At 41.3% G+C, this 25,908-nt stretch overlaps 1 protein-coding gene across 1 annotated transcript in view; it reads left to right on the top strand.

Moving 5' to 3' along the window:
- Positions 1-25,908, top strand: part of RAPGEFL1 (Rap guanine nucleotide exchange factor like 1) — a 672,616-nt gene that overhangs the window by 298,618 nt on the left and 348,090 nt on the right. Inside the window, exon 7 of the mRNA XM_044055019.1 lies at positions 22,038-22,135. Within this exon, the coding sequence (XP_043910954.1) occupies positions 22,038-22,135 (98 nt within the window). The remainder of the gene's footprint in view (positions 1-22,037; positions 22,136-25,908) is intronic.

Raw genomic sequence — 25,908 nt, 5'->3', positions numbered from 1 at the left:
GCAGCAGGGTGTACACTCGAACATCTACATTTATGGTAGGTACAAAACTGTACTTTTCTGTCCTGGAAGACCTTGTTTCTGGTGTTGGTTACTTCAGCCAGACGTGTATCAGAGCTGCAAGCATTATGCATTGAGTCCTTATTTGATCTTCCATAAGGACAGAGTATCACTTTGCACCAATCCCACTTTCTTACCCAAGGTGATTTCGGAATTCTCTATTAATCAGTCCATTGAGTTGCCCGCATTTTTCCCTAATTATACCAACAAAGGGGAATACTGCCTCCATTCCTTGGATGTCCACAGACAGTTGCATTTTTATTTGGATAGGACATTCATTTTGAAAGTCAGATCAGCTTTTTGTTGCCTTTGCGGGCTCTAGAAAGGGATCAGCAGTGTCTAAGGTTACCTTGTCTAAATGACTTGGGGATTGCATCTCCTTTGTTTATTCTCTGGAGGAGGAATCCGCTCCTGGCTGCATTAAACCTCATTCCACTAGAGCTGTGGCCGTTTATGTCGCCTTTCATGCTAGGGCTTCCATGAATGATATTTGTGCAGCTGCCACCTGGGATAAACCCCATATCTTTATCAAGCATTACAAATTGGATCTGATCTCCAGGGGAAGAGCTGCCTTTGGCTCTATGGTTCTCCGGAGTGTTCTTCCATGAGGGCCACCCAGATTCTGTAGTAGCTAGGGACTCGGTCCCATCAGTGAGGAATGGAAGAAGACTAACAACTTCAGATAAAGAAGTTATGTCTTACCATAATGTTCCGTCTAAGTCGTTGATCTTCTTCCATTCATCACACCCTCCCACCTTCCCCCGCCAAAGGCTCCTGGCAGATCTTCAGGTCGTTTTGGTGTGGTAGGGTGTTTGCGCAGAGATGGCCTCTGCCGTTGTTTCTGTTTCTTATAGATGTTTTTACTATATGTTCTGCAAACTCGATCTGAGGTATGGGATGAAGGGCATTGTGGGTAGTAGCATGGCTCGAGAGTTTGGTGTACGCTAGCTTGGTATTTGGCTGACTCTGTTCCGAGGGTTCGGAACCGTACCCATCAGTGATGAATGAAAGAAGATCAACAATTCAGATGGAACGTTATGGTAAGACATAACTTCTTCTTTTCAGCCCTGAGGTCCCCACATTACATGACTCTGCACTCAAACTGTTACCAAGTAAATCTCATGTACAAGTGCTAGCCTACAGGTTCGAAATTAACTTTTTTGCGAAAAACTATATTAGGAGGGACCAGTTGATGAACAGTAGTGTAAATACTTTGCAGTTTATATTGTAAAATCTTATAAGTATTCCTTTGTAAGTATTTAGTGGGTTCTTTATTAAAGTGATAATTGGTTGTAGTTGACTTTCTTATTTACATATTTCTAGGATCTTGGGAAGTACAAGGCAATTAAGCCGTTACTCTTTACCAACACCCGCCCTTATGCTGTACCCCTTTTTCAAGAAGGGGAAACCGGTCTGGCCCAGAGTAAATTTATGGGTACTCCTCCAATCATCCAGGTTTAATTTGAAGGCTGCTATGGTGTCACTTTATTAACTTGATGGAGAAGTTTTTCCAGAGTTGGGGAAGGTGTTTGGCAATAACTCTTGTATCGCCAGCATGTTTTATTTACATGCTTGCAGAGATTTAGTTCTTTTCTAGTGTTAGTGGAGTTATTTGACTTTTGAATAACCAGGATATGATGGAGGATAGCGTCCCTAATGGTGCAGAACTTAAGGGTTCGGTCACCTTCTGCAGTGGCATTTGTGTTAAGTACTGTGTCCTCTAGATTGCATAGATAAATAGGTAGAAGGTTCTAATCTAACAACAGTCAACTTTTCTGTGTGATGGTGGGTCAAAGTAAACTTTATTGTCATACAGATCAACACTGAGGAAAAAGTGTGTGTCACTGCACAAAATTTCAATACTCGGGCTCGTACCATAAGAATTATAGTTTACAGAAGGAAGATTAATAATAATTTAAAAATACTGAAATAGAAATCAAAAATAGGATACTAAAAATAAACACAATAAAGTATAAAGTGTAAAGTGAGCTGTCTAGATAACAATGACATATTGCACATAAATGTTTGTTTACCCATTTAGCAGGTTAGGCTATGGGTTTGTTGTTCAGCAGTCTCATAGCACTAGATAGATAGTCTAGTCTGATAGATGGGTCACTTACATCACTGGAGGTTTAATACAACAGCTCTGCTCATTTGACTCACAGTTGCGAGAAACATCAGGGGTGGGAGGCTGGCATAATGGTTAAAGTATTTACCTTGCATTCACAAAATGCAGGGTTTGATTCTTACATGTGGTAATTGGCTAGGGTTAAAGTGGCCCAGAAGGGCAGTTAGCCTAGTACTAACCTATGAACCTGTGAACCTTTCAAGAGCGTATAAGACACAGAGTAAAGGGAGAACACTTAAAGCCTTTCTTTTTAACTCGGGGATTTTATGACAACAATCATCTTGATTAGAAACCTTGAGCCCTTTCCAGTTTCCTAATATGTCTAGAGTGGCACATCCTAAAGAGGGAGTTTACTTAATTGGCCTGACTAGGAAGTCATACAAAGGGATGATATCTAAAGGTATAGCATCCCAGGTTAAAAGAAGTTATTAGTTGTGCAAAACAGGTTTTCTGACTGCTATTGCTGCATGATTATTGAATGAGAGGCAGTTAGGTTCCAAAATGCCTGGCCATATTTTAATTTTAGGTTGAACTGTTTGCTGTGCTGCATGTTGAAAGAGAGTGCCATTTACCAAACATAACAATTTTACCATTTTTTTTTTTTGCATTTAATTTTTTTCTGTATCTCACTTGTTTACAAGGTTGATTCCTGGAATCATGAATAGGTATCTGAGGGAAATTTGACAGTAGGACTTGGTTTGCAGTCATATGCAAACTTGGTTAACCCTGATTCCTGGTCTGGAGGTCAGAGAAGTAGATGCTGAAAAGCAAGGGTCTCCATACTGAGTTCTGGTGCACACTACTAGTTACCGTCATACTTTTAGAATTGGTGCCTGCCACCTTAACTATGTGGCTTGTCTCTCCTCTTAGCCGGTTAGCTGTCTACCTCATCACGTATGGATCAACTGTTGGGGAATATTAACGAGAAAACTTGGGGTGTAGTATTTAATACTTTGTCAGATCCGTATAAGCTGTGTAAGCAGAATTAATGGTGTCTACAGCACATCTGACCTTTTCATAGTAGTTAACTAAACTGAATAGGCAGGATCTTCCTTTGATGAAGACAAACTAATGTGGGTCTAGCCTGATAAGTTTTTTGATACCATAAATTGAGGTCAGATGCATTCCATGGCTTTGCATACCAAAACTAGTCCAGTTAATGTAGCTTCCCGGGTCTGTGATAGGGATGCCCTTGTTTAGGTGTTTCAACACTCACCACTGTAGTTTGCCATAGTTTGGGGAACAAATCCTGAAGCTAGTTTAAGGGTACAAGTTTGGTAATATTTGTTAGGCATCCAGGTAAATTATCAATAGCATTTCTGGTTTTAGAAAGCACCTTCAGCCCGTGTGCTTCTGTGATATTAGGAGTTGTAAAGGATTCAGGAAGTAATGCAGTTAAGAGAAGGAAGTTTTACGCTAAATTTGTCTGTTCGTGTATATGATGTATTTATTTGGTCTGATTGGGTCTTGCCATTTTGGATAAGTTCAGAATACTCCTTGATGTTATTTCTTAGTTTCTTAATGTAACTATGAAGGACTTGTAGGAAGCCTTGGATTCAGAAGCTGATCTAAGTTTGTGATTTGCTTCTCTAGCCCCGATAGTAGCTTTCATTTCCTTACTGAAATTCTCGATTTAGGGCCAGATTCAATAAAGCCTACGCTAAGTGTACACTACACGTACACTGTTCAGAGTGAACAGACAACACAGACATAACTCGCAACTTCCTCCTAATTTTACTTTTCCTACTTGATGTGCTTATAGCTTTAAAAATTGACAGGGATTCATAAAGGTTACCACAAAGTGTAGGCTACATATACACTTAGTGTAATCTTTCTGAGTGGCTAGAAAGCACAAAAAAATGTGATAAGAATTTTATTGAATACATATTGTGTATGCTTAGTGTACACTTAATATACGCTTTATTGAATTTGGCCCTTAGTTTTTAATATGGCCATCAGCTGACATGGAAAGTGTTGTGTAGCATGGTATAAATTGATGGTTTTTGTTCAGGGTAAATTGGAGTTCAGAATCTGCCTAGACATCATATGGTTCTTGACAAATATGGAACTACCACCAGGGTTTTCATCAGGCCCTGAATGTATTGTGGGCACAAAATCTAGGTTTGAACTGGATTAAGCAGTTAGTCAGAGAAATAAGTGACAAAAGACAGCCATTTAAGTGTTTTCATTCTGCGCACTGCCATGGCCTGCTGTGGCCCAGCTGTTTGGAAAATCCTTCATCCAAACTTGCCAGCCTGACTGACCAGTTAGACTGGTACGTGCATTGTTGTTTGACTGCTTAAAGGCAGGTGTGCTAGGATTCCACACTTGAATGATGGTGTTTTTTCTCTTTACTAGAGCAGGGCATGCAGTTGTTATTCAGCAAGTGCCTGATTCCAAAGGGTTCTGAATAACTGCTTTCTAGCACCATGGACCACTGATTTCCATCTGTTGTCATCTACAAAGCAAACACTGCCCTATCCAAAATGATAATTATTGTGGCTGCTTCATCCTTTCCAAGTGCACCAGCTTTCTGACATTCAGGTGGCATTTGTGGGCCTGGATAGATAGCACCATAGGCAGAAGTCCAGCTACTGCACTTTGTCAAGTCAGTTCAGAATCTCTTCCTTGTTTGCTAATAGTGAGCTTATCATCCTCTAAAAGGCAATATTGCAGTTTGTGTCTTTTGGCTTTTCCTGGTTAGGGGTCACCACAGCGGAACTCCGGTCCGCTAATTATTGGCAGTTGATTTTTACGTACCGGCTTGCCAGGCCTGAAGCACAACCTTCAACGAAGGTACGCCCATTCACGCATGTCTCCACGCAGAAGACGCTCTAGCTGAGAATCGAACCGGACAGCGTCTTACTGTGAGGCAACAATGCTACCGCAGCACCACCACCGCAGGTAAAAAGGCAATATTGCAGTAGAGTATCAAAAGAAAACCTGATGAGAGTCCTTTTCAATAACTACTCATTCTTATTCCACTGGCAGAGATTTGATAACTACTTTTAAACACTGTTTTCTCCACTGCAGACCTCAGATTCAACTCATGGTATACTGGCAGAAGTACTCCTCAAAGTAACTTCAAACCTTGGACTACTCGAATCTCCTTAGCTTTTGAACTGTGGGATGTCTGCTGTCCAGCTACTTCCATCCAGAGATTGTGAACCTCTTTTGATCCTGTGACTTACCTTTCAGTCTGTCTCTCCTGACTGGAATGCTCTTCTTTTACTTAGCTGTATGTAGTCTTAGTCTGCCAGAGGGATCCATTTTTGTGTACCATTCCTGGCCCTACTGAAGTGCTGTGAAACAATAACCTTTTGTAGATAGCCAGGCTTTGCCTGTTAAATCCTGCCATGAGTGCCACTAAGTATAGGTAGAAATCTTGTTTATACTTATAAAAAAATCTGAAGCCTAACAAGTAATACATACCCGTAGTAAATACCCAGGTCAGACCATAGCTTTCTCAAAATATATACTATAGTTTCTGTTTAATACCATAGGAAACACCTTGTGTGTTTGGGGGGGGGGGGGGGGGTAAACAACTTCTTGATACATTCTCTCAGATCTTTTTCCATATGTGTTATAGATAAGGTGATGAAATTTTGTACTCCAGATCATTAGATGCTCTTTGTCAGTCTCATTTCTGCAGTTTTTTATAATTTAAATGTAACTAACTGAAGGAACTCATCAGTATGGCTACCAGATCCAAAGTGGTTTTAGGGAGGTCTGTAGGACATGAGATGGCATTCCGTGCTGCGGCAGTCTGCAGAAAGTCCAGCACTAAAAGAGAGAGAGAGAGAGAGAGTGGAACCAACATTACCTTCAGGTTTTCTTTCTGCTGTTGGAAGGTACATGGCCAGTCATCTGTGTTACTTCAAAGTCAATGTGTCACTTCCTTGTCTCATATGAGACAAGTGTTCATTTTTTTCTGTGTATTGTCAGTGCTGAACTTTTTAACTGTCTTTATGCTCTTTTAAATTTACTACTCCAGGCTTTTTATGGGAAGTAATCATGTCCCTAGAAAAGGTTATGGACAACTGTTCTTGTGGGAAGCCAATGCCCAATGCAAGCTACTATTTATAGTGTCTTTTCTGGTTAGTAGAGAATCATGATGGCAGCTGTGACTGTTATGACATGTTTATTATAAAAACTGTGACAAGCTGAGCCAACCAGTAGTCTTGAAGATTTTGTGAACTATAACCTTTACTTACAACATAGGATGACCAGTGTGCCTTTGCAAAGGACCTATTTCTAAGAATAGATCATCTCAGAAAGGGGCAGAACTTAAGGAATCTTCCAGGTACCAGGAAAAAAATAGAAAATAGAAAAGCTTAGAAAACTGGTTTCAGAGCAAGATATTGTTATCGTTCCAGAGTAGACGACTAAGACCATAAAAACCAGACTAAAGATCCCAGGCCAGGCCTTCATCTACTTTGACTACAGAGAGTGTGGATTACACCATCATGACCCATAAGGATATTTTCTGTTCTGATAAAGCTCCAAGCTTAACTTTCTGGGTTTTTTTTTTCCATGGAGGTGCATCGTGAGGAAAAGGTTTGAGATGAGGCTTGTTTGATGACTAAATCTGCCGTTCTCTTAACTCAGAAATTGCAAGCCCTGATGTTTTGAGGACTGGTTATTGCCTAGATATCAGTCCATAGACATCTGTAGCAGTTATTAAACAGTAAGCAAGAGACCTTTGATGGCAGACTCAACCAGCTCATGCCCTTGTGGCTGTAGCGTAATTTCCAACAATTGATCTGTAGCAGTTATTAAACAGTAAGCAAGAGACCTTTGTGGGCAGACTCTACCAGCTCATGCCCTTGTGGCTGTAGCGTAATTTCCAACAATTGTGATAGAGATTACCAATGTTAAGATGTCAATCCATAAGACAGTTTCAGACTGGCCCACGTTTATTATTTGGGATTGGAGAAAGATTTGAAGCTTGAGCATTAGATGATTGGTTCCAAGTTGCATGGGCTTCTTAACTGTTACCAGCCATATTTTATTAAAGAAAGTTCACACAGGAGTACTTTGCAGTACCATAATATGCTGTTCTTTAAATGCCCATCACCCTTGGCCTCTGCAAACCTGAAATGAAAAGGGAAAAAAAGATGGATAATCCTACTTCCCCCATAGATTCATTTAATTCAGATTGGGTACAAGAGAAATTGTCCTATACTGATAAGCTCTCTATTCTCTATTCTTTGAGTTATGACAGAGATCCCCTTTTCATTGTTCCAGCAAAAATATGTCACTTTTGAAGGCACACACAAACTGTTGGAGTATTTTAAGTTTTGTGTGGGGGTTAGGGAGTCATCTCCCTCTAAGAAGTAATACATTGAGCTGTTAAGCATAGAACAATCAAGACTGTTGGCCATTCCTCCAGTGATCAAGGCCTTCAGAGATGTTTTTATAGTGCATCACTGTACTCAAAGTCCCTAACACTTAAAAAAAGGTTCTGGAGAAATATATGGCAGTAAAAACATTCAGGATTCTTCCTTGGTAGGCCCTACTTCCTATGCTGATGAGAAATGCTTTCCTCATTGCATTAGACATAAAATATGCCTGCTTTCCATCCATGATCGCGGAGCCCCCAACAGTTCCTGTGAGTCACATTAGTAAAGTTGCACTTTCAGGTCTCAAGACGTAAGGGGCTCTTGAAACTGCCTGGATGAGAGGAGAAAATCATGATGTGGACAGTTGTGACAGATTATGCTTGAGGAGAACACTTGCTACAGTTTCAAATTCAGGGCCAGTGGTCTAGGGAACAAAGTAAGTAGCACACTAATTGAAAGGAGATTACTGCCATCTATCAACCTTTGCTGGAATTCCAGTCAGTCCTGGGCCCAGAGATGATGTGATGTGGACCATGACAGACAGCACAAAAGTGATGTGGCACTTCAGCAGGCAGGAGAGAAGCCAATCATAGCCCTTGTATAGACTGGCTGTTGTTTTCTAGAATTTAGCAGTTACTCTTAACCTAGACCTCCAAACAATCTGCATATCCATTTAGCAGAACTCCCTAGCTGGCACCCTAAGCAGTGTACACTCTGCCTCAGACAGATGGAAACTGTTCATGCAAACCTTCCTGGACATTATAAAGAACCCTGTCGATAGACCTGTTTGGGTTTCATGTGAACCCTCAAATATCCAAGTTGTGTTCCAGAATACCCTGTACAAATTACATAAAAACTAATGTAGCTTTAACAGGTATGATCAAGATCTTCTGTGTGCTTTCTGTATGATTCTGAAAGTGCTTCTAAAAGCAAGAAAAAGAGCAGAATTTATAGCTCCAGAATAGCCATGACAATTCTGTTTGTCCCCTGTTTGTACAGATGGTAATGATGGCAAGGTTACTCAGAAGGACAGGACTCAGCTGCACCCTCATCCCCAGAGCCTCAAGGTCACAGCCTGGAAGATATTAGGCTGACTCCGCACAGCTGTTTATTCTACACAAACATCCTGTGAATAATTGTCTAAGTAGAGTACATTCTTATAACAGTGTGTGAATAATGCAGTAGGCTGCATCTCATGTCACATGTCTCAGATCTTAAAGTACCTCTCTGAATTGCTTAATCAAGTCCTTTCTTACTCTCTCATTTAGGTGAAGCTGTCTGCTATTTCTGCTTGTGTCCCACTGGATCTACCAGTTTCAGTTAACACATCGGTCATGTTGTTTTTGAAGTAACCCTTCAGCTGAGGTCACCTGCATGATATCCCTGCCCTGTAGGGGACATTCTCTTTGTCAAGCTGACGCTAACCCATTTTAAACTTGCCTGTACAACTGAACTGAAATGTGTATCTTGTAATGCCGTTCTTCCCGTAATAATGAGACAAGTGGATTTTGAGTTGGAAGCCATTGTGTTCAGGTATCCTTGCACACTCTTCCACAAGGACAGTATAGTATTGAAGAAAGTCAGACAGTCTCACAGCCATATTTATGTCAGGCTGTTCTTTTAACCAGTTTTCTATCCCTTAAAATAAGGTTGAAAGGATCAAACACACCATGCATGACTGTGCACTTACAACTACTCTGTTGTGTTAAAGTAGCAATGTTTTCAGGTAAACAGGCCAGTTATCTGTGTCCTTTATGCTAATATTTAGGCAAACAATCTCTAAATGATTGGACAATTGCATCCACTTTTGCTTTAAGTATGGCAGAACTAGTCAGAGCAGATACAGCTTACTTTTGCTTGATCTAAGTTCCATTGCTTGCTACATTGTACAGTGAGATTTAAACACCTGCTTATTAGTAAGTTCTGGGGGATCTGACAGTAATACTCTTCACAGGAAGAACAATACAGGTGACTGTCATGATCAGTCTCCAGCTTGCAACAACATTGAAAAGAGAGTAGTAAGGTTTGGTGAGTGTGGCTCTTACCCTCACATAGGGATTAATAACACTTTATTTTTTATGTTATAGTGGCAAGCAGAGCAGCTTGAGTACACAAGGATGTGTGCACTTAGTTTTCAATTTACAAGCCTGTACAGTGAGACAAATGTGATGCGAGTCTTGAGGTAATGAGCACTTTACTTTCTGAGAACACCAGCACAGGGGGCATTAACAGTAGTCTTAAAAACCCATGGGATGCTGAAGTGTGCTAGTCTTAAGAGGCAGATGTATTGAGTGTTCAGGAAATGTGGTGGTCATTGTATAAATCACACCAGATGCAAGTTTTCAGGACCCTGTTTAAGTCCCAGAAAAGGTACATTTGCACTTGTATGACATTTTCCAGATAGTAATGTCTGGATTGTAGAGTTATGTATTCTCATATTATTTTTTGGATTAGCAAAAAAACACACATTTTATGCTCTACCTGTTCCCATTAAATTGTCCACGCTTCATGTCTGGTTGTACAACCATCCACATTTTTTGTATTTGAGTGAAATGTCTGCTGCATTTTTTTTTTTAAGTGAGATGTAATTGCTCTTCAAGAGGTCTGACCTGAACAGTAGAACCTGGTGTCCACAGGTTCTAAAAACCATAAAGCAGCTATGGAAAATTGCCGTGTCTTCCTCCTGCATGCCTAAGTTGTTGTCATCCACGCTGTTCATATATGCCAAAAATCCAAACAATAAGATACATGGTGCAAAAATCATTTTTTTGAGTTCAGAGTTGCACAACTCTGTCAAACCAGGCCTAGGGCAAGAACAAGTTGTTATCCTTTAGGATACCACAGGTGTAGAATTTTATGACACATGTTTGAATGTGCACTTTGATGATTGGTTATTGAGCTTGTAATGTAGTTTTGCAAAAGAAGTATAAAGATGTTATTCATGTTTCACTGTTGCACTCATTACATTTGGGTTACCTGCCTGCAGGTAGCCCTCAACCGGTCTGAATATCAAAGTCTTCGGTCCTGCGTCAGATGCTGTCTCTTCTTCCATGATGTCAGGTTGTCAGGGGTATAAAGCATGCAGCCAACGCCATTACATCAGTCTTTCTTGCCGTGCGGTGCCCAAAGCAGAAGCAGTTCGCAAGTGCCGGTCGGCCAACTCCTGAAATTTTCGTTTTTGAGTTTCAGAACAGAAGTCTTCAAAAAAGCTAAGTTACCCCATTGTGGATCCTTTTTCTTGCTCTAAACGGATGTCAATAAAAGTTAACAATTGTATTACCTGTGGAAAGCAAATACCTCATAAAGATATTTGTTCGTACTGCATTCCTTGCTTAGGCCTTATTCAATCCTCGAACTATTCGTCGTCTGTTCATTTTTGCATCAAGCTATTTCGGTACTCTGTTTAATTATCCAGAAATGGCTTCAGTAAGCCATCTGACTACTGACATTCCGAATAAACGTAAAGATAAAGACAGAGACAGACTGCATAGGTCCAAAGCTGCTGATGACGCTTCCATTAAGGTAGTCGCCAGTTCACCGGTACTCAGTAAGGCGCTTTTGCAGCCCCTGATACCCGCTACTACAGATTCGCAGGCCTCTACTGAGACCCATTCAGAGTCCAATATGCCGCAAGATGCTTCTTTGACTATGGAACCTGCGGATGTCTCTACCTTGGATGGGTCTGGAGCCGCTGTGCAGGCACCAGCTTCTGAGGGTGTATTCAGGCCTACTGACTTGCATTTCAAACCGACACCATCTTCTTCTTCAAGGCCTAAAACTCGACCCACACCTAGAAAACCGACGTCCAAACTGCATGGTCAGGCCCATATGCCTAAAAAACAAATAAGAATACCTGAAGACCTTATTACTGTAATTATGGGAAGCCAGACTTCACCCTCTAAGAGACCTAGAACTGATTTTCCTTCTGATTCTTCTGATCAGGATTCTGAAATTTCTGTTTCTTCTGATTACCAGGATTTGCCCTTATCCACCTATAAGGATTCTGATGCAGAGGACTCCATACCCTCTGCTTCCCCTCCAGAAGACTTTTCCTTTGATGAAACCTTGCACACTCTTGGGGAGCATTTCCGCTGGGAAAGCCAGGATTACTCTGACTCCAAAAAGAGGCTTAGGGAATTCTTACTCCTACCTCATCACAGGCCTTTAGCTATCCCTCCTGTCCTGGACATTGTAGATTATGCCTTCTTGGAATCTAGACTGGCCCTAGACACTTTACCTCCAGCTCCCAGGAAACCTGATGGGTACTACAGAGTACCTGCCTCTCTCAAGTTCCTCTTCAGGAACCCTACTACGGACCTAGAGACCATTTCACAGGGACCTAAAGGCATTAAGGCTGCTACTGTCTAAAACCCTATCCCCTCTGATAGAGATTCTGTAGCCTTGGACAGATGGGGTAAGTAGGTGTATACTTCTGCTACCTTGGCCATTAGGGCCTTAAACTGCCAGTTTCATATTTTAAAGTATCAGCAGCATATTATTGGACTATGTAAACAGAAAATGATGATTCCTGACTGTGCTGAAAGTAAAGAATTACAGGATTTAATGCATTCTGCTGAACAAGTTGGTAAACATACTTTGCAATGTGGTTTTGACTCTTTAAAAGCATCTTGCAGGGCTGCTGTCACTGGGTCTGTTCTTAGAAGGCATGCTTGGCTTAAGGAGCAAAATTTGCCAGATCATGTTAAAGCTAAATTACTGCATGCTCCCTTGAACCAAGACCACCTGTTTGGCAACAAAGCAGAAGAAGTACTTAAAAAGATGGAGGAAAAAGCTAAATCTATGCAAACTGTTAGAGATTTCCTGCAAGTACAGCCTCCCAGATTTAGTAGGCATTGGCCTTCTAAGAATTGGTCCTTTCCTGTCTCTTCCAGGCCTTCTCAGTCCAAACCCAGGAACAGCAGACCACCTAGGCTACAGTCTCAATGTACTCACATGCTTAAGCAGTAGGGGGCTTCCACTTCCAAAGCTGGAAGTAGTAAGACACCCCCCTATGGAAAACTGTCACAATGACTTAACCTTAAACCTTCTAAGCCCTGCACAACTGCCTGCTCCTTTAGGGGGAAAGATCGCCCTGCATGCAAAAAAACTGGGAACTCATTACCCAGGACAAATGGGTTTTAAATATAGTTTCCCAAGGATACAGATTCCACTTCCACACCTTACCAACCCCAAACAGTTGGCCAGACCTACCCCCAAATCAGTGGGCAGAGGCTCAGCAGCAGGTTCTCTCTCTTCTAAGTATCAGGGCTACTCAACCTGTCCCAGCAGAAGAAAGGGGACAAGGTTTTTACTCAAGACTTTTCCTGGTACCCAGAAAAGACGGCTTATAGCGTCCTATCCTGGACCTCTCTGTTCTAAACACCTTTTTGGTAATCCCAAAATTCAAAATGCTAACTCTTCATCAGCTGTTTCCTATGCTAGGCAAAGATGCCTGGTTGGCAACCTTGGACTTGAAGGAAGCTTACCTGCACATTCCAATAAGGCAATATTGCAGGAAATACCTACGCTTCAGAGTAGGCTACATGCACTATCAGTTCTCTGCACTTCTCTTTGGCTTATCTACTGCGCCCAGGGTATTCACAAAGTGCCTAGCGCCAGTCATTGCATTTTGCAGGCAAAGAAATATTCAAATATACCCATACCTGGACAATTGTCTAATTCAGGCAGAAAGCCAGGACATGTTACTAAATCATCTGACATTTGTAAAGAAACTGCTAACCTCACTGGGGTACACCATAAACGAAAAGAAATCTCATCTTGTACCCTGCCAACAAATTGTATTCCTGGGAGCAAGCTTGAGCACAACTTTCCAGATGGCTTACCTCACGTTAGAGAAACAAGTTTATCTGACAGCCTACTTCAAATTACTGGCCACAAAGACCCAGCTATCTGCAAGGAAAATCCTGCAAGCCCTGGGGTTCATGGCCTCTTGCATTCTTCTAATTCCATATGCAAAACTGCATATGAGGAAACTACAATGGTATCTAAAAAGCCTATGATGTCAACATTCTCAGGATCTGGAATCAATGATTCCTATCCTTCCTTGTATAAAGACAGAGTTCCTTTGGTGGGCAGAGGCCTGCTACCGCAACAAGGGAATGCCATTCACTCTACCCCCTGCCGCCCAAACCCTAATCACAGATGCATCAGACTATGCATGGGGGGCTCATTTGGCAGGGCAGTGCATTCAGGGCAAATGGAACCCGAGTCAAATGCACCTGCATATAAATCAAAAAGAAATGTTAGCTGTACAGAATTCCCTGACCGCCTTCAAGGACCACATTCTTCCAGGACAATTATTGGTAAAGACAGGCAACTCCACTATTATGTGGTACATAAGCAGAGGGGAACCCACTCGTATCCCCTCTGCAGACTAGCCATGGCTCTGTGGAACACAGCCTTGAGCTACCAAGTGCACCTACAAGCTCAATTCCTGCCAGGCAAGCTAAATTCACTGGCAGACGACATAAGCAGAAATCTCATGGACCCAAATGAGTGGAAACTGGAACCAAAGATATTCAACATTTTGAGAAACAAATGGGGGAACCCAGAGATAGACCTGTTTGCCTCCCCTCAGAACTACCAATTGGACAAATTCTGCACAAGGAATCCCCACAGACAAGCATGGAAAATGGATGCCCTGTCCTTCACCTGGGAGAGCCTCTCAGTTTATGCTTTCTCCCTCTGCCTCTCCTCTCGAACGTTCTACTAAAGATCAAACAGGACAAACCAAGGACAATACTGATTGCACCCGACTAGCCATGCCAGCACTGGTACCCCCTCTTGCGCAGTATGTCACTGCTGGAACCATGGCACCTGCCTCAGACCCCTTCCCTGCTGTCCCAGCAGGAGTGCCGGATTCTCCACCCCCAACTCCAAACCCTGAACCTTGCAGCCTGGCTAATTACCTGAGCTGTCCAATTGCATCCCTTAGTAAGCAGGTGCTAGATGGAGGTAAGGAGGCCTAGTACTAGAAAATTCTATGCTGAAAAGTGGAAAAGATACTGTTCCTGGAGCCAGACTCGGGGGATGGGCACAGTAGTGCCCAGCTTACCACATAGTCTTCAATACTTAACAGAGATGCTCCACAAGGGCCTTTCCTTCTCATCAATTAAAATTCATGCCTCAGCCATTTCATCTCATTATAGTACTGAGCCACCCTTCTTCTCTCACCCCCTGCTGAAACAATTCTTCAGAGGCGCCAAAAATTTAAGACCACCCAGGAGAGCCCCTACTCCAGCCTGGGACCATAACTTTGTATTGGAAAAGCTCACTCTACCTCCTTTTGAGCCAGCTGCAACTGTAGAGTTGAAATTCCTTTCTTGGAAAACAGCCTTCCTTCTAGCCATCACGTCAGCAAGAAGAGTGTCTGAATTACAGGCCCTCATGGCAGTGGAGCCCTTCATCATCTTCCATGCAGACAGGGTGTCCCTCAGGACCAATCCTTCCTTTATGCCCAAGGTGGGTATCCAGTGTGGCCCTTAATCAGTCCTTTCATTTGCCAACCTTCTTTCCTAATCCACAGAAAAAAGGAGAACGAATACTGCACTCTTTGGACGTGCACAGACAAATTAGATTTTATTTGGACAGGACTAAGCCTCTCAAAAAAACAGAACAGCTGCTTGTTGCCTTTTCTGCAGGGGCAGAGGGGAAGGCCATTTCAAAGCAAACCATTTCTAAGTGGATAGGCCATTGCATTCATTTCTGCTATAAGCACCATGGAAAACCTACCCCACAGGGGATAAGATCACATTCCACCAGGGCTGCATCTACTTCTACAGCCTTTCTCAGAGCTGTCCCTACCAGGGACATCCTAGAAGCTGCTACCTGGAGCTCTGTACATACCTTCACCAAGCATTACCACTTGCCTGTTTTTTTCTAAAACCAGAGCTGGTTTTGCCACTGCAGTCTTGCAGGGCTTAATTGCTGGTCCTAATGCTCTCTAACTGCCTCCTCCCTTCCTTGGAAATCTACTCCAATGTAATGACTGCAACAGTGAAACATGAAGAACATAGTACAGTTGTGTACACTTACCATAAATGTAGATGTTCAAGTGTATTCACTGTTGCAGTCCTAGTTACCCTCCCTCCAGCCCCCTGACGTCTCTTGGCTATACCTTTCTTCTTGTTTAGTGTATTTCAGCTTTCTGGTGTATTTGCTTTTTGTTGGAGGTGTAACCTATATATATAATTGTATTCAAAATGAAACGCTGTACAACAATGGCCAATGAAGTAAAGTTCTCTTGGAGAATAGGTAGTGTGGTTAAATGATATAAAACTTAAAAGTGCAACATATATAGCAAAAAACGTGCATACATTTCCAGTACTTAAATTAAATGCACTTACAAGATATTCACGATAGCAAAAAACTTGCATACATTTCCAGTACTTAAATTAAATGCACTTACAAGATATTCACGCTGTGAATGCAGTTATACCATAGCGAAATGATGGCTCCAAAGTATCCAGTCTTATGATTGCTTCAAAGTATCCAATCTTTTTGGTCTGATATACAAAGTATCCACACTGAAGCTGTAGAAGCTGCTATGTGACTGTGATGAACTGTGATAACAGCTTAACCATTCTAACCGATCAAATAAAAGCTTCTAGCTTTAATGGCAGTTAAAATCCTTTTATTTATTTTATTTTTATTTATTTTACATTTGTTTACCAGGCTAGTCCACTTTACTTTGCTTTACAGCAGAACACTCTCATAATCAAGTTGCATTTTTGGATGTGAATGTGATTCTTAACGAAAACATGTTGGAAACAGAATTACACCGAAAAAATACATGGAAAAATCATTACTTGTTGAAAAGCAGCATGCAACCTAAACATGTCACTAAAAATATTATGCAAAATGAAACACAAAGAATACATAAAAGATGTAGCAAAGATGAGACAAGAGAAAAGGAAATTTTGTTTCTACAACAAAACCTAATAAAGAGAGGCTATAATGAAAAAGATGTGAATGTTCAAGAAGTTATCTCAAAGAAAAACAAGACAGAAGACAGAACCACCAGAGTGATGTTAACTTACAGCACAGACAACACACAAGTTAAATCCATAATAAGGCAGTTTTGGCCAATCCTCACCCAGGATGCCAAGCTAAAAGACATTGTAGGTGAAACACCATGCTTTGGCTACAAGAATAAGAAAAATTTAAAGAGGTTACTTTGCACAAAGGATGGGTTTAGCAAACATAAAATTGTTGGACATAAAGGCACGTTCAAGTGTGGCCACTGCACAGCATGCCCACTGATTGACTGTAATAACGAATTTGAACATCCAAGGACAAAGAAGAAATACACCTTTAATGTCAAAGCCACTTGTATAACCCCCAATGTGGTGTACATGGCTACCTGTAAGCTAAGCTTTGCCCTGCATTCTATGTAGGAAAAACTAGTCAGATGTTTAAAAATCGCATTTTGAGACATCAAAGAGACATTACCAATAAAGATCCACATAATGCTTTAGCAACGCATGCTGAAAGAAATGTCGGTCATTCTTTCACTTATAAGGTGATAGAGAATGTATATAGTGGAATAAGGAAAGGCGACATTGAAAATATTACTGACTGTAAGGAGAGTAAGTGGATTGTGAACCTCCGTGCTGATATTGAGCCAGGCTTGAATAACATCATTCCACTGAAACCTATACTAAAAGCTAGAAGACCAACTATCAGCTAACATGGAGGTGTGTCTGGCTTAATAATTCATGACTGGTCACACCCCTCAAAAGCAAAAGGTATAGGAAATGGAACACCCCCAGCTGAGAGGAAAGAGGATTGGTGCGTTTAAACAGCTGACTGACAGTGTGATGATTGAATGATTGTCTCAACAGTAAAGGAAGCAAGCACTATAAAAAGGAACTTCCAGTCCCAATCTCTACGATCTGAAGAAGATACCAAAAGCGCTTATCGTTTGGAATACATAGGGACGGTTTTATTCTACATCAAGATTTTAACTTGGACATGAAGATTTTAACTTTTCCTACAATAAAATATTAATAAGATATTAATTGATATAAAACTGTGTATGTGTATATATTTACTGAATCAATTATATCTTCATGAATGTTTTACTAAAATAGAACTCCCCTATCTTGTACTGTGAAATAGAATTAGAGTAATTGTCCTTCCTAGTATATATTCTCAACTAGTATAATCTAGATTGAACCATGTTTTCTGTTTGTATTTTACTAACTACTTACTTTCTTTATGTAAATAATTTGTTTTGTATTCACTTCAATGTGGAACTTTTCTCCCTGGCCCTCTGCTGAAAATGGAAATGTATCCAGATGGACTAGCCCGGTAAACAAATTTAAAATAAATTAAAAATAAAATAAATAAAAGGATTTTAACTGCCATTAAAGCTAGAAGCTTTTATTTGTTCTGTTAGACTGGTTAAGCTGTTATCACAGTTCATCACAGTCACATAGCAGCTACTACATCTTGAGTGTGGATACTTTGTATATCAGACCAAAAAGATTGGATACTTTGAAGCCATCATAAGACTGGATACTTTGGAGCCATCATTTCGCTATGGTATAACTGCATTCACAGCGTGAATATCTTGTAAGTGCATTTAATTTAAGTACTGGAAATGTATGCAAGTTTTTTGCTATATATGTTGCACTTTTAAGTTTTATATCATTTAACCACACTACCTATTCTCCAAGAGAACTTTACTTCATTGGCCATTGTTGTACAGCGTTTCATTTTGAATACTGTTTTTACTTGTTACTGATAACTGTACTTAGCATTAGGAGGTACCCTTTCTTTATTATATATATATAATTGCTTCCATTATGGGGGCACCTGACATTTGGGGCAAGAAAAACTGATGTAATGGCATCGGCTGCATGCTTTATACTCCTGACGATCTGACATCATGGAAGAAGAGACAGCATCTGAAGCAGGAACCAAGACTTTGATATTCAGGCCGGCTGAGGGCTACCTGCAGGACGATGACCCAAATGTTATGACTGCAACGGTGAATACACTCGAACATCTACATTTATGGTAAGTGTACACAACTGTACTTTTTTCTTAAGGTGCACAAAAAAAATGTAGAACTAGCAGTGAAACCATAGAAGTTGAAAGATTTACTGTACCATAAAACGTTTCTAGTTTTTTTTTCCATTGCTAAGTCACACTGAAGTAAAACTGCTTAACTTTCTGCAATGCAGAAATAAAACTACTTAAATAATGGGCTTACTGTACATCAGTACCCTGATTGGAGAACGATTGTTCTCCAGCAGGGTATTAATGTACAAGTAATGGCCGCTGACAAATGTCTGCCGCTTCACAGCTGCTTATCAAGCCACTGTGGAGCTTGGACTGAGAAAAATGGAATGGTCGCCATTATTTTATGCTTGCTAAGATGCGCTTTTGCTGTTTAGTGAGGGTAAAATAAAATAAAAGTAAAAAAAAAAGTGTGTGTATGTGTTTGTGTGTGAAAGTGTATGCATGTGTGAGTATGAGAGAGATCGGTTGAGCTACTATTTTATGCTTGCTAAGCAGCACTTTTGCTGTTTAGCGAGTGTAAAATAAAATAAAATAAATAAAAAAAATGTGTGTGTATGTGTTAGTGTGTGGAAGTCTGCGCCTGTGTGAGTGTGAGAGACAGATCGGTTAAGCTGCTATTTTACACTGGCTGAGCATCACTTCTGTTTAGCGAGTGTAAAATAAAAAGTGTCTGTGTCTGTGTGTGTGTGTGTGTCTGTGTGTGTCTGTGTCTGTGTGTGTCTGTGTGTGTCTGTGTGTGTCTGTGTGTGTAAAATAAAAAGTGTGTGTGTCTGTGTGTCTGTGTGTCTGTGTGTGTGTGTGTGTCTGTGTGTGTAAAATAAAAAGTGTGTGTGTCTGTGTGTCTGTGTGTCTGTGTGTCTGTGTGTCTGTGTGTCTGTGTGTCTGTGTGTGTGTGTCTGTTTAGCGAGTGTAAAATAAAAAGTGTGTGTGTCTCTGTGTGTGTGTGTGTGTGTGTGTGTGTGTGTGTGTGTGTGTGTGTGTGTGTATGTAGAGAGAGAGGGAGTGTATTCATGTTTGAAAGTAAGAGAGAGAGATGATCGTGTGTATTTGTGTTTATGTTGCTGTCTGCTTGTGTGAGTGAATGTGTGCATGAAAGCAGGTGCATCTGTGTGCACGTGCGTCTGTGTGCGCATGCATCTGTGTGCGCGCGCGCATGCATCTGTGTGCGCGTGCATCTGTGTGCGCGTGCATCTGTGTGTGCGTGCGTGTGTGTGTGTGTGTGTGTGTGTGTGTGTGTGTGTGTGTGTGTGTGTGTGTGTGTGTGTGAGAAAGAGAGAGAGGGGAGAGAGAAAGTGAAGTGTGAGGGCAATCGACCATTCCTCCCAGCATACCCTTCAATCACATACTGCAAGAAATCTGGACAAAGGTCTAAAAATAAGGACAGATACTAAATATTGCTCTTATAAACTTAGAAAGTTGCTACAGCAACAGGGATTGTTTTAACGTACATTTTCGATTTGAAGTCTGAAACTCAAATTTATGCTATTTTTTTTAGTGACTTCAAACATCAGATCATCCCAGTAAATTCCCAGAAAAACACACCTTTTATGAGGAACAGATCAAAAATATGAGCCAAAAATTGGACAGTTTTGAGGTATGCCTCTCTGAACAAATAATGGGGAAATAAAGGGCTGAAAATAGGGACGGATTTTAAATATTGCTGTTACAAACTTAGAAAGTTGCTAGAATAACAGGGTCTTCATTAGCATGCATTTATTTTTTCTGAAGCAGAGATGTGTGTGTGTGTGTGTGTGTGTGTGTGTGTGTGTGTGTGTGTGTGTGTGTGTGTGTGTGAGTGCATGAAATTACTACTGGCACCAGCAGCAGTAAAGAGGCTTACAAACCTCTGCATCTTTCAGCTGAAGAAATCTGGGTAAAGCCTAAAATAAAGGGGGAACAAAGGCTGTAAAATATAAACTTAATTAATGCTCTTATAAAATTACAAAGCTGCTAAACTAAAGGAAATCTGAAGCTCAAACTTAAGTCATTATATAGTAACTTCAATCTCCAGTGACTGCCAACCAAACAATTTAGGAGTAAGGGACCAAAAAATAAGGTAAATAACCTGGTTATTTTTAAATGTTATATTTTGGCTGTAAAATGCTTCCTCCAACACCATTAACATATACTACAGCAAGTTTGAATCATTGGGCGAGGGAACTATTTTACATCTAAAATATACTAAAAAAAATATAGTGATAAAAAGTATGTATACAAGTAAGTAAAACACAACAATTTTACAGATAGCCCATTCTCTAAGCGCAATGATGCCCTCCAGGGCCTGCGGCGTCGGGCCTCATAACACTCCGGGAGGGGGGGGGGGGGTGTTAATTGCATATTAACACACGGGCATTATTGCTTGCTTAACCTTATCTACCTGCATCTTTCTGGGTGTGGTGAGCGATCTTGCTATTTTCTAGCTATTTAATAAAAAGGGCTGTAGCCTGAGCATGTTTTGGGATTTGAAGCTAGCTAGGGGCAGAAGGCTTATTGATGTACAATCACCATATCATTCTGTGTTCTAATGTTCAGTACCCATACACATAATTTGACAAATGAGATTTAATGAGAGAAAGCTAACTCTGGTAGCATTTGTATATAGCGTCATGCTTGAGGGTGTTGTACATTCATCAAGGGTGCTTGCACAACCCTGGAGTTAATTGCAGTTAAGTGGGGTGCAGACACTCTCCCCACATGGGAGGTACTGAAGGCTTGGTGGCCCATGTAAGATGTTTGGCATTTTAAATGTATATGTGTTGTTTTTTACTGAATGCTATTCTGGTAAGTTTTTTTTAAGGAAACTGCATATAACAGACCTAGTTTTCATATCAGCTTCATCCTCTGCTTTGTGTATACAACAAAAAATGAAAACCAGCTCTTCATCCGTATTTGTATTGGTACATCTTTACAGGCACTTTTAACACTTTACCCTTATTCTTGTACGCATGCATTGTGTTTTAGTTCTGCAGTCATCAATAACGTTTCTATGTAATGACTGCAAATGTGCCGTAGAGCACAGTGTGTGCGCTGCAGAGTTTGATGAGTATCGGTTAAGGAATTAACTGACCTGTACTGGTTTTCTTTGAAAATGTATTTTAATGCTCAGCAGCATTTCTATATTCACCCTTTAAATATGACCACCAAACAAACACTTGTCCACTTGTCATTTCCTCACATTACAAGTATGCTATTCATGGTGCTGTTAATACCATGTTCATCAAAAACTGTTCTAAACTCTTATCCCCAAGAAAAGACTTTATTTTCAAAATGATGTATCACATCTTCACACATATTAACTGCTGTACTTAAGCCAGTAGTTTAAAAGTGCTTGAATGACTGAGTCATTGCATTAATCAGTACCATTATGAGGCATAATTGCTATCACTTTACAATACGTACTGACAAACTGGTTCCTTTCAATGACAAGTCTGTAAACCAAACTTTTTTATTTTTCCTTTCAGAAAAGATTTTGTTTAAGCCAGATGAAGACTGTGTGTTCACCACACTTGGAGTCAATACTAATCTGTTTGCATGCAGCAAAGAAAGCTTGGATTCATTGGTAAGAAAAATCCATTTCTCTTTAACATTCCAAATTTTGCAGACTGGTGTCGTGGTGCAGAGGAATGGAGTCCTGACCTTCTCACTTATAGTCTGCTTTTAAGTAGCAAGCCTGAGTGTCAGAGGATCAAGTTGGGGAGAAGGGGTGAGCAGTCAATATCAGTCTACCTCTCCTGGAAGGAAGGGGGTGGTTGAGGTTGTTGATGGGACTAACCTGACAAAAACAGGGCAGCAGCAGCATCATGGTTAGCTTACAGGCAAAGCTGCCAGGCTTGTCATAAAGAGTGAAGGGCACTGTTGCTATATTTTGATATGTGGAACCACACACATGAGCAGTCTGACACTGCAGACCTTCTCACTGCAGGAATCACATCAGCTGTTGTAAGGAAGGTTGGAAGGCAATAAAAGGACAAACCAGCCAGGGTTAGCAGCCTTGGAGCTTACAGCTCTCACACCCTTTGCCTGACAGGCAGGACATAGTAACAGAAGGATCCATGGGGTGTCTGTAGAAGCTTGATAGGCTGGGGCGGGGCTGCATAAAGATACAGGAAAATGTTTTAAATCTAACATATCATATGATGTATAATAACACCTCTCATTTTCTTTGGAAGTATATTTACTGCTGATGTTCTTCATGTTTCACTGTTGCAGTCATCACATTTGGGTTATCTGCTTGCAGTAGCCCTCAGTCTGCCTGATTAACAAAGTCTTGGGTCCTGCGTCAGTTGCTGTCTCCTCTTCCGTGACGTCAGTTCATCAGGGGTGTAAAACATGCAGCTGACACCATTACATCAGTCTTTCCTGCCGTGCGGTGCCTGAAGCAGAAGCAGTTCGCAAGTACCGGTCGGCCAACTCCTGAAATTTTCGTTTTCAAGTTTCAGAACCGAAGTCTTCAACTAAAAGCTAAGTACCCCGTTGGGGAAGCTTTTTCTTGCTCTAAACCGATGTCAGTAAAAGTAAATAGTCGCATTTCTTGTGGAAAGCAAATACCTCGTAAAGATTTTCATTCGTACTGTATTCCTTGCCTAGGACCTGACCACGACGTACCTCGCTGTTGGTTTTGTGCCTTATTTAAACCACGAACTATCCATCGTCGGTATATTTTCACTTCTAAATATTTTGGTGCTCGGTTCAATTATCCAGATATGTCTTCGGTAAGCCATCCGACTACCGACATTCCGAAAAAACGCAAAGATAAAGACAGAGACAGACCGCCTGGTCCAAAGCTGCCGATGACGCTTCTTCTAAGCCAGTCACCAGTTTGCCGGTACTCAATGAGGCGCTTATGCAGCCCCTGATACCCACTACTTCAGATTCGCAGGCCTCTACTGACACCCATTCGGAGTCTGGTATGCCGTGAGATGCTTCAGTTGTGGAACCTGCGGATGTCTGTACCTTGGATGGGTCCGGAGCCGCTGTGCAGGCACTGGCTTATGAGGGTGTATTCAGGCCTACTGACTTGCATATTAAACTGACGCCATCTTTTTCTTCAAGGCCTAAAACACGAACCATGACTAGAAAACTGATGCCCATACCGCATGGTCAGGCCTCTATGCTTAAAAAACAAATGATAAGAATGGCTGAAGACCTTATTACTTTAATCAGGGGAACCCAACCTTCCCAGTCTTAGAGACCTAGGACAGAGTTTGCTTATGATTCTTCTGATCAGGATTCTGAAATTTATGTTTCATCTGATGACCAGGATTTACCTTTATCTACCTATGAGGATTCTGATGCTGAGGACTCTGCCCCCCCCCCCCCCACCCCCCGTGGATTTATTTTTTGGTGAAATCTTGCATACTCTTGGAGCATTTTCGTTGGGGAAAGTCAGGATTTCTCTGATTCTAAAAAGAGGCTTAGGGATTTCTTACTCCTGCCCCAGCACAGGCCTTTAGCTATCCTTCCTGTACTAGACATTGTTGATTATGCTTTTTCGGAATCTAGTTTGGCCCCCGACTCTTTACCTCCTGCTCCCAGAAAACCTGATAGATATTAGAGGGTTCCTGACTCTCACAAGTTCCTTTTCAAAAATCCTACTGTGGATCCTGAGACCATTTCACAGGGTCCCAAGGGCAACAAAGCTACTACTGCCAAAAATCCTACCCTCTCTGATAGAGAATCCAGGGCGCTGGATAGATGGGATAAGAAGGTATACATTTCTGCAACTTTGGCCATTAGGGCCTTAAACTGTCAGTTTCATATGTTAAAGTATCAGCAGCATATTAATGGATTGCTTAAACAGAAAATTATGTTGATTCCTGATTGGGCTGAAAATAAGGATTTACAAGATTTAATGCATTCTGCTGAACAAGTTGGAAAACATACTTTGCAATGTGGTTTTGATTCACTAGAGGCATCTTGCAGGGCTGCTGTCACTGGGTCTGTCCTTAGAAGGCATGCTTGGCTTAAGGAGCAATCCTTGCCAGATCATGTTAAAGCTAAATTACTGGATGCTCCCTTAAATCAGGACTGCCTGTTTGGCAATAAGGCAGAAGAAGTTCTTAAAAAGATGTAGGAAAAAGCTAAGTCTATGCAAAATTTGAAAGATTTCTTACAAGTACATCCTCCAAGATTTCGTAGGCATTGGCCTTCTAAGAATTGGTCCTTTCCTGCCTCTTCCAGGCCTTCTCAGTCCAAACCCAGATCAAGCAGAACACCTAGGCTTCAATCCCAGGGTACACACAGGACTAAGCAGTGGGGGGCCCCCTCTTCCAAATCTGGGAGTAGTAAAACTCCCCCCTATGGTAAACTGTCTCAATGACTTCATTTTAAAACTTCCAAGCACTTCTCAACTGACTGCCCCTTTGGGGGGGAAAGATTGCCCTACATGCAAAAAACTGGGAGCTTATTACCCAGGGCAAATGGGTTTTAAACAGTGTCCCAAGGATACCAATTTCACTTCCACACGTTACCAACCCCAAACGGTTGGCCAGATCTACCCCCACATCAGTGGGCAGAGGCTCAAAAGCAAGTACTCTCTCTTTTAAGCATAAAGGATATTCAAACTGCACCAGAGGAAAAAGGACAAGGTTTCTACTCAAGACTTTTCCTGGTACACAGAAAAGTCAATTTAAGGCGCCCTATCCTGGACCTGTCTACTCTAAACACCTTTTTGGTGATTCCAAAATTCAAGATGCTGGCTCTTCATCAGTTGCTTCCTATGTTAGGAAAAGATGCCTGCTTAGCAACACTCGATTTAAAGGAAGCATACATGCACATCCCAATCAGAGAATCTTGCAGAAGATACCTTCGCTTCAAAGCAGGCTACACGCACTATCAGTTCTCTGCACTCCCCTTTGGCTTATCTACTGCACCCAGGGTATTCACAAAGTGCCTAGCTCCAGTCATTGCCTTTTGCAGGCAAATAAATATTCAAATATACCCATACCTGGACGATTGTCTAATTCAGACAGAAAGCCAGGACATACTTTTGAATCATCTGGCCTTTGCACAAAGGGTGCTAACTTGTCTGGGGGGGCACCATAAACGAAAAGAAATTGCACCTGGTACCTTGTCAACAAATTATATTCCTGGGAGCAAGCTTGAATACAACTTCTCAGATGGCTTTCCTCACGCCAGAGAAACAAATTCATTTGACAACCTACTTCGAACTAGTGGCTACGAAAACCCTGCTATCTGCAAGGCAAATGCTGCAAGCCTTGGGGTTCATGGCCTCCTGCATTCTTCTAATTCCATATGCAAGACTGCATATGAGGAAACTACAATGGTATCTAAAAATCCTATGGTGTCAACATTCTCAGGGTCTAGAAGCAA

Source organism: Protopterus annectens, chromosome 13.part0, assembly GCF_019279795.1.
Source record: "Protopterus annectens isolate FY-2018-M chromosome 13.part0, PAN1.0, whole genome shotgun sequence".
NCBI classification, from domain to species: domain Eukaryota; kingdom Metazoa; phylum Chordata; order Ceratodontiformes; family Protopteridae; genus Protopterus; species Protopterus annectens.
This window is presented reverse-complemented; position numbering and strand designations above follow the sequence as displayed.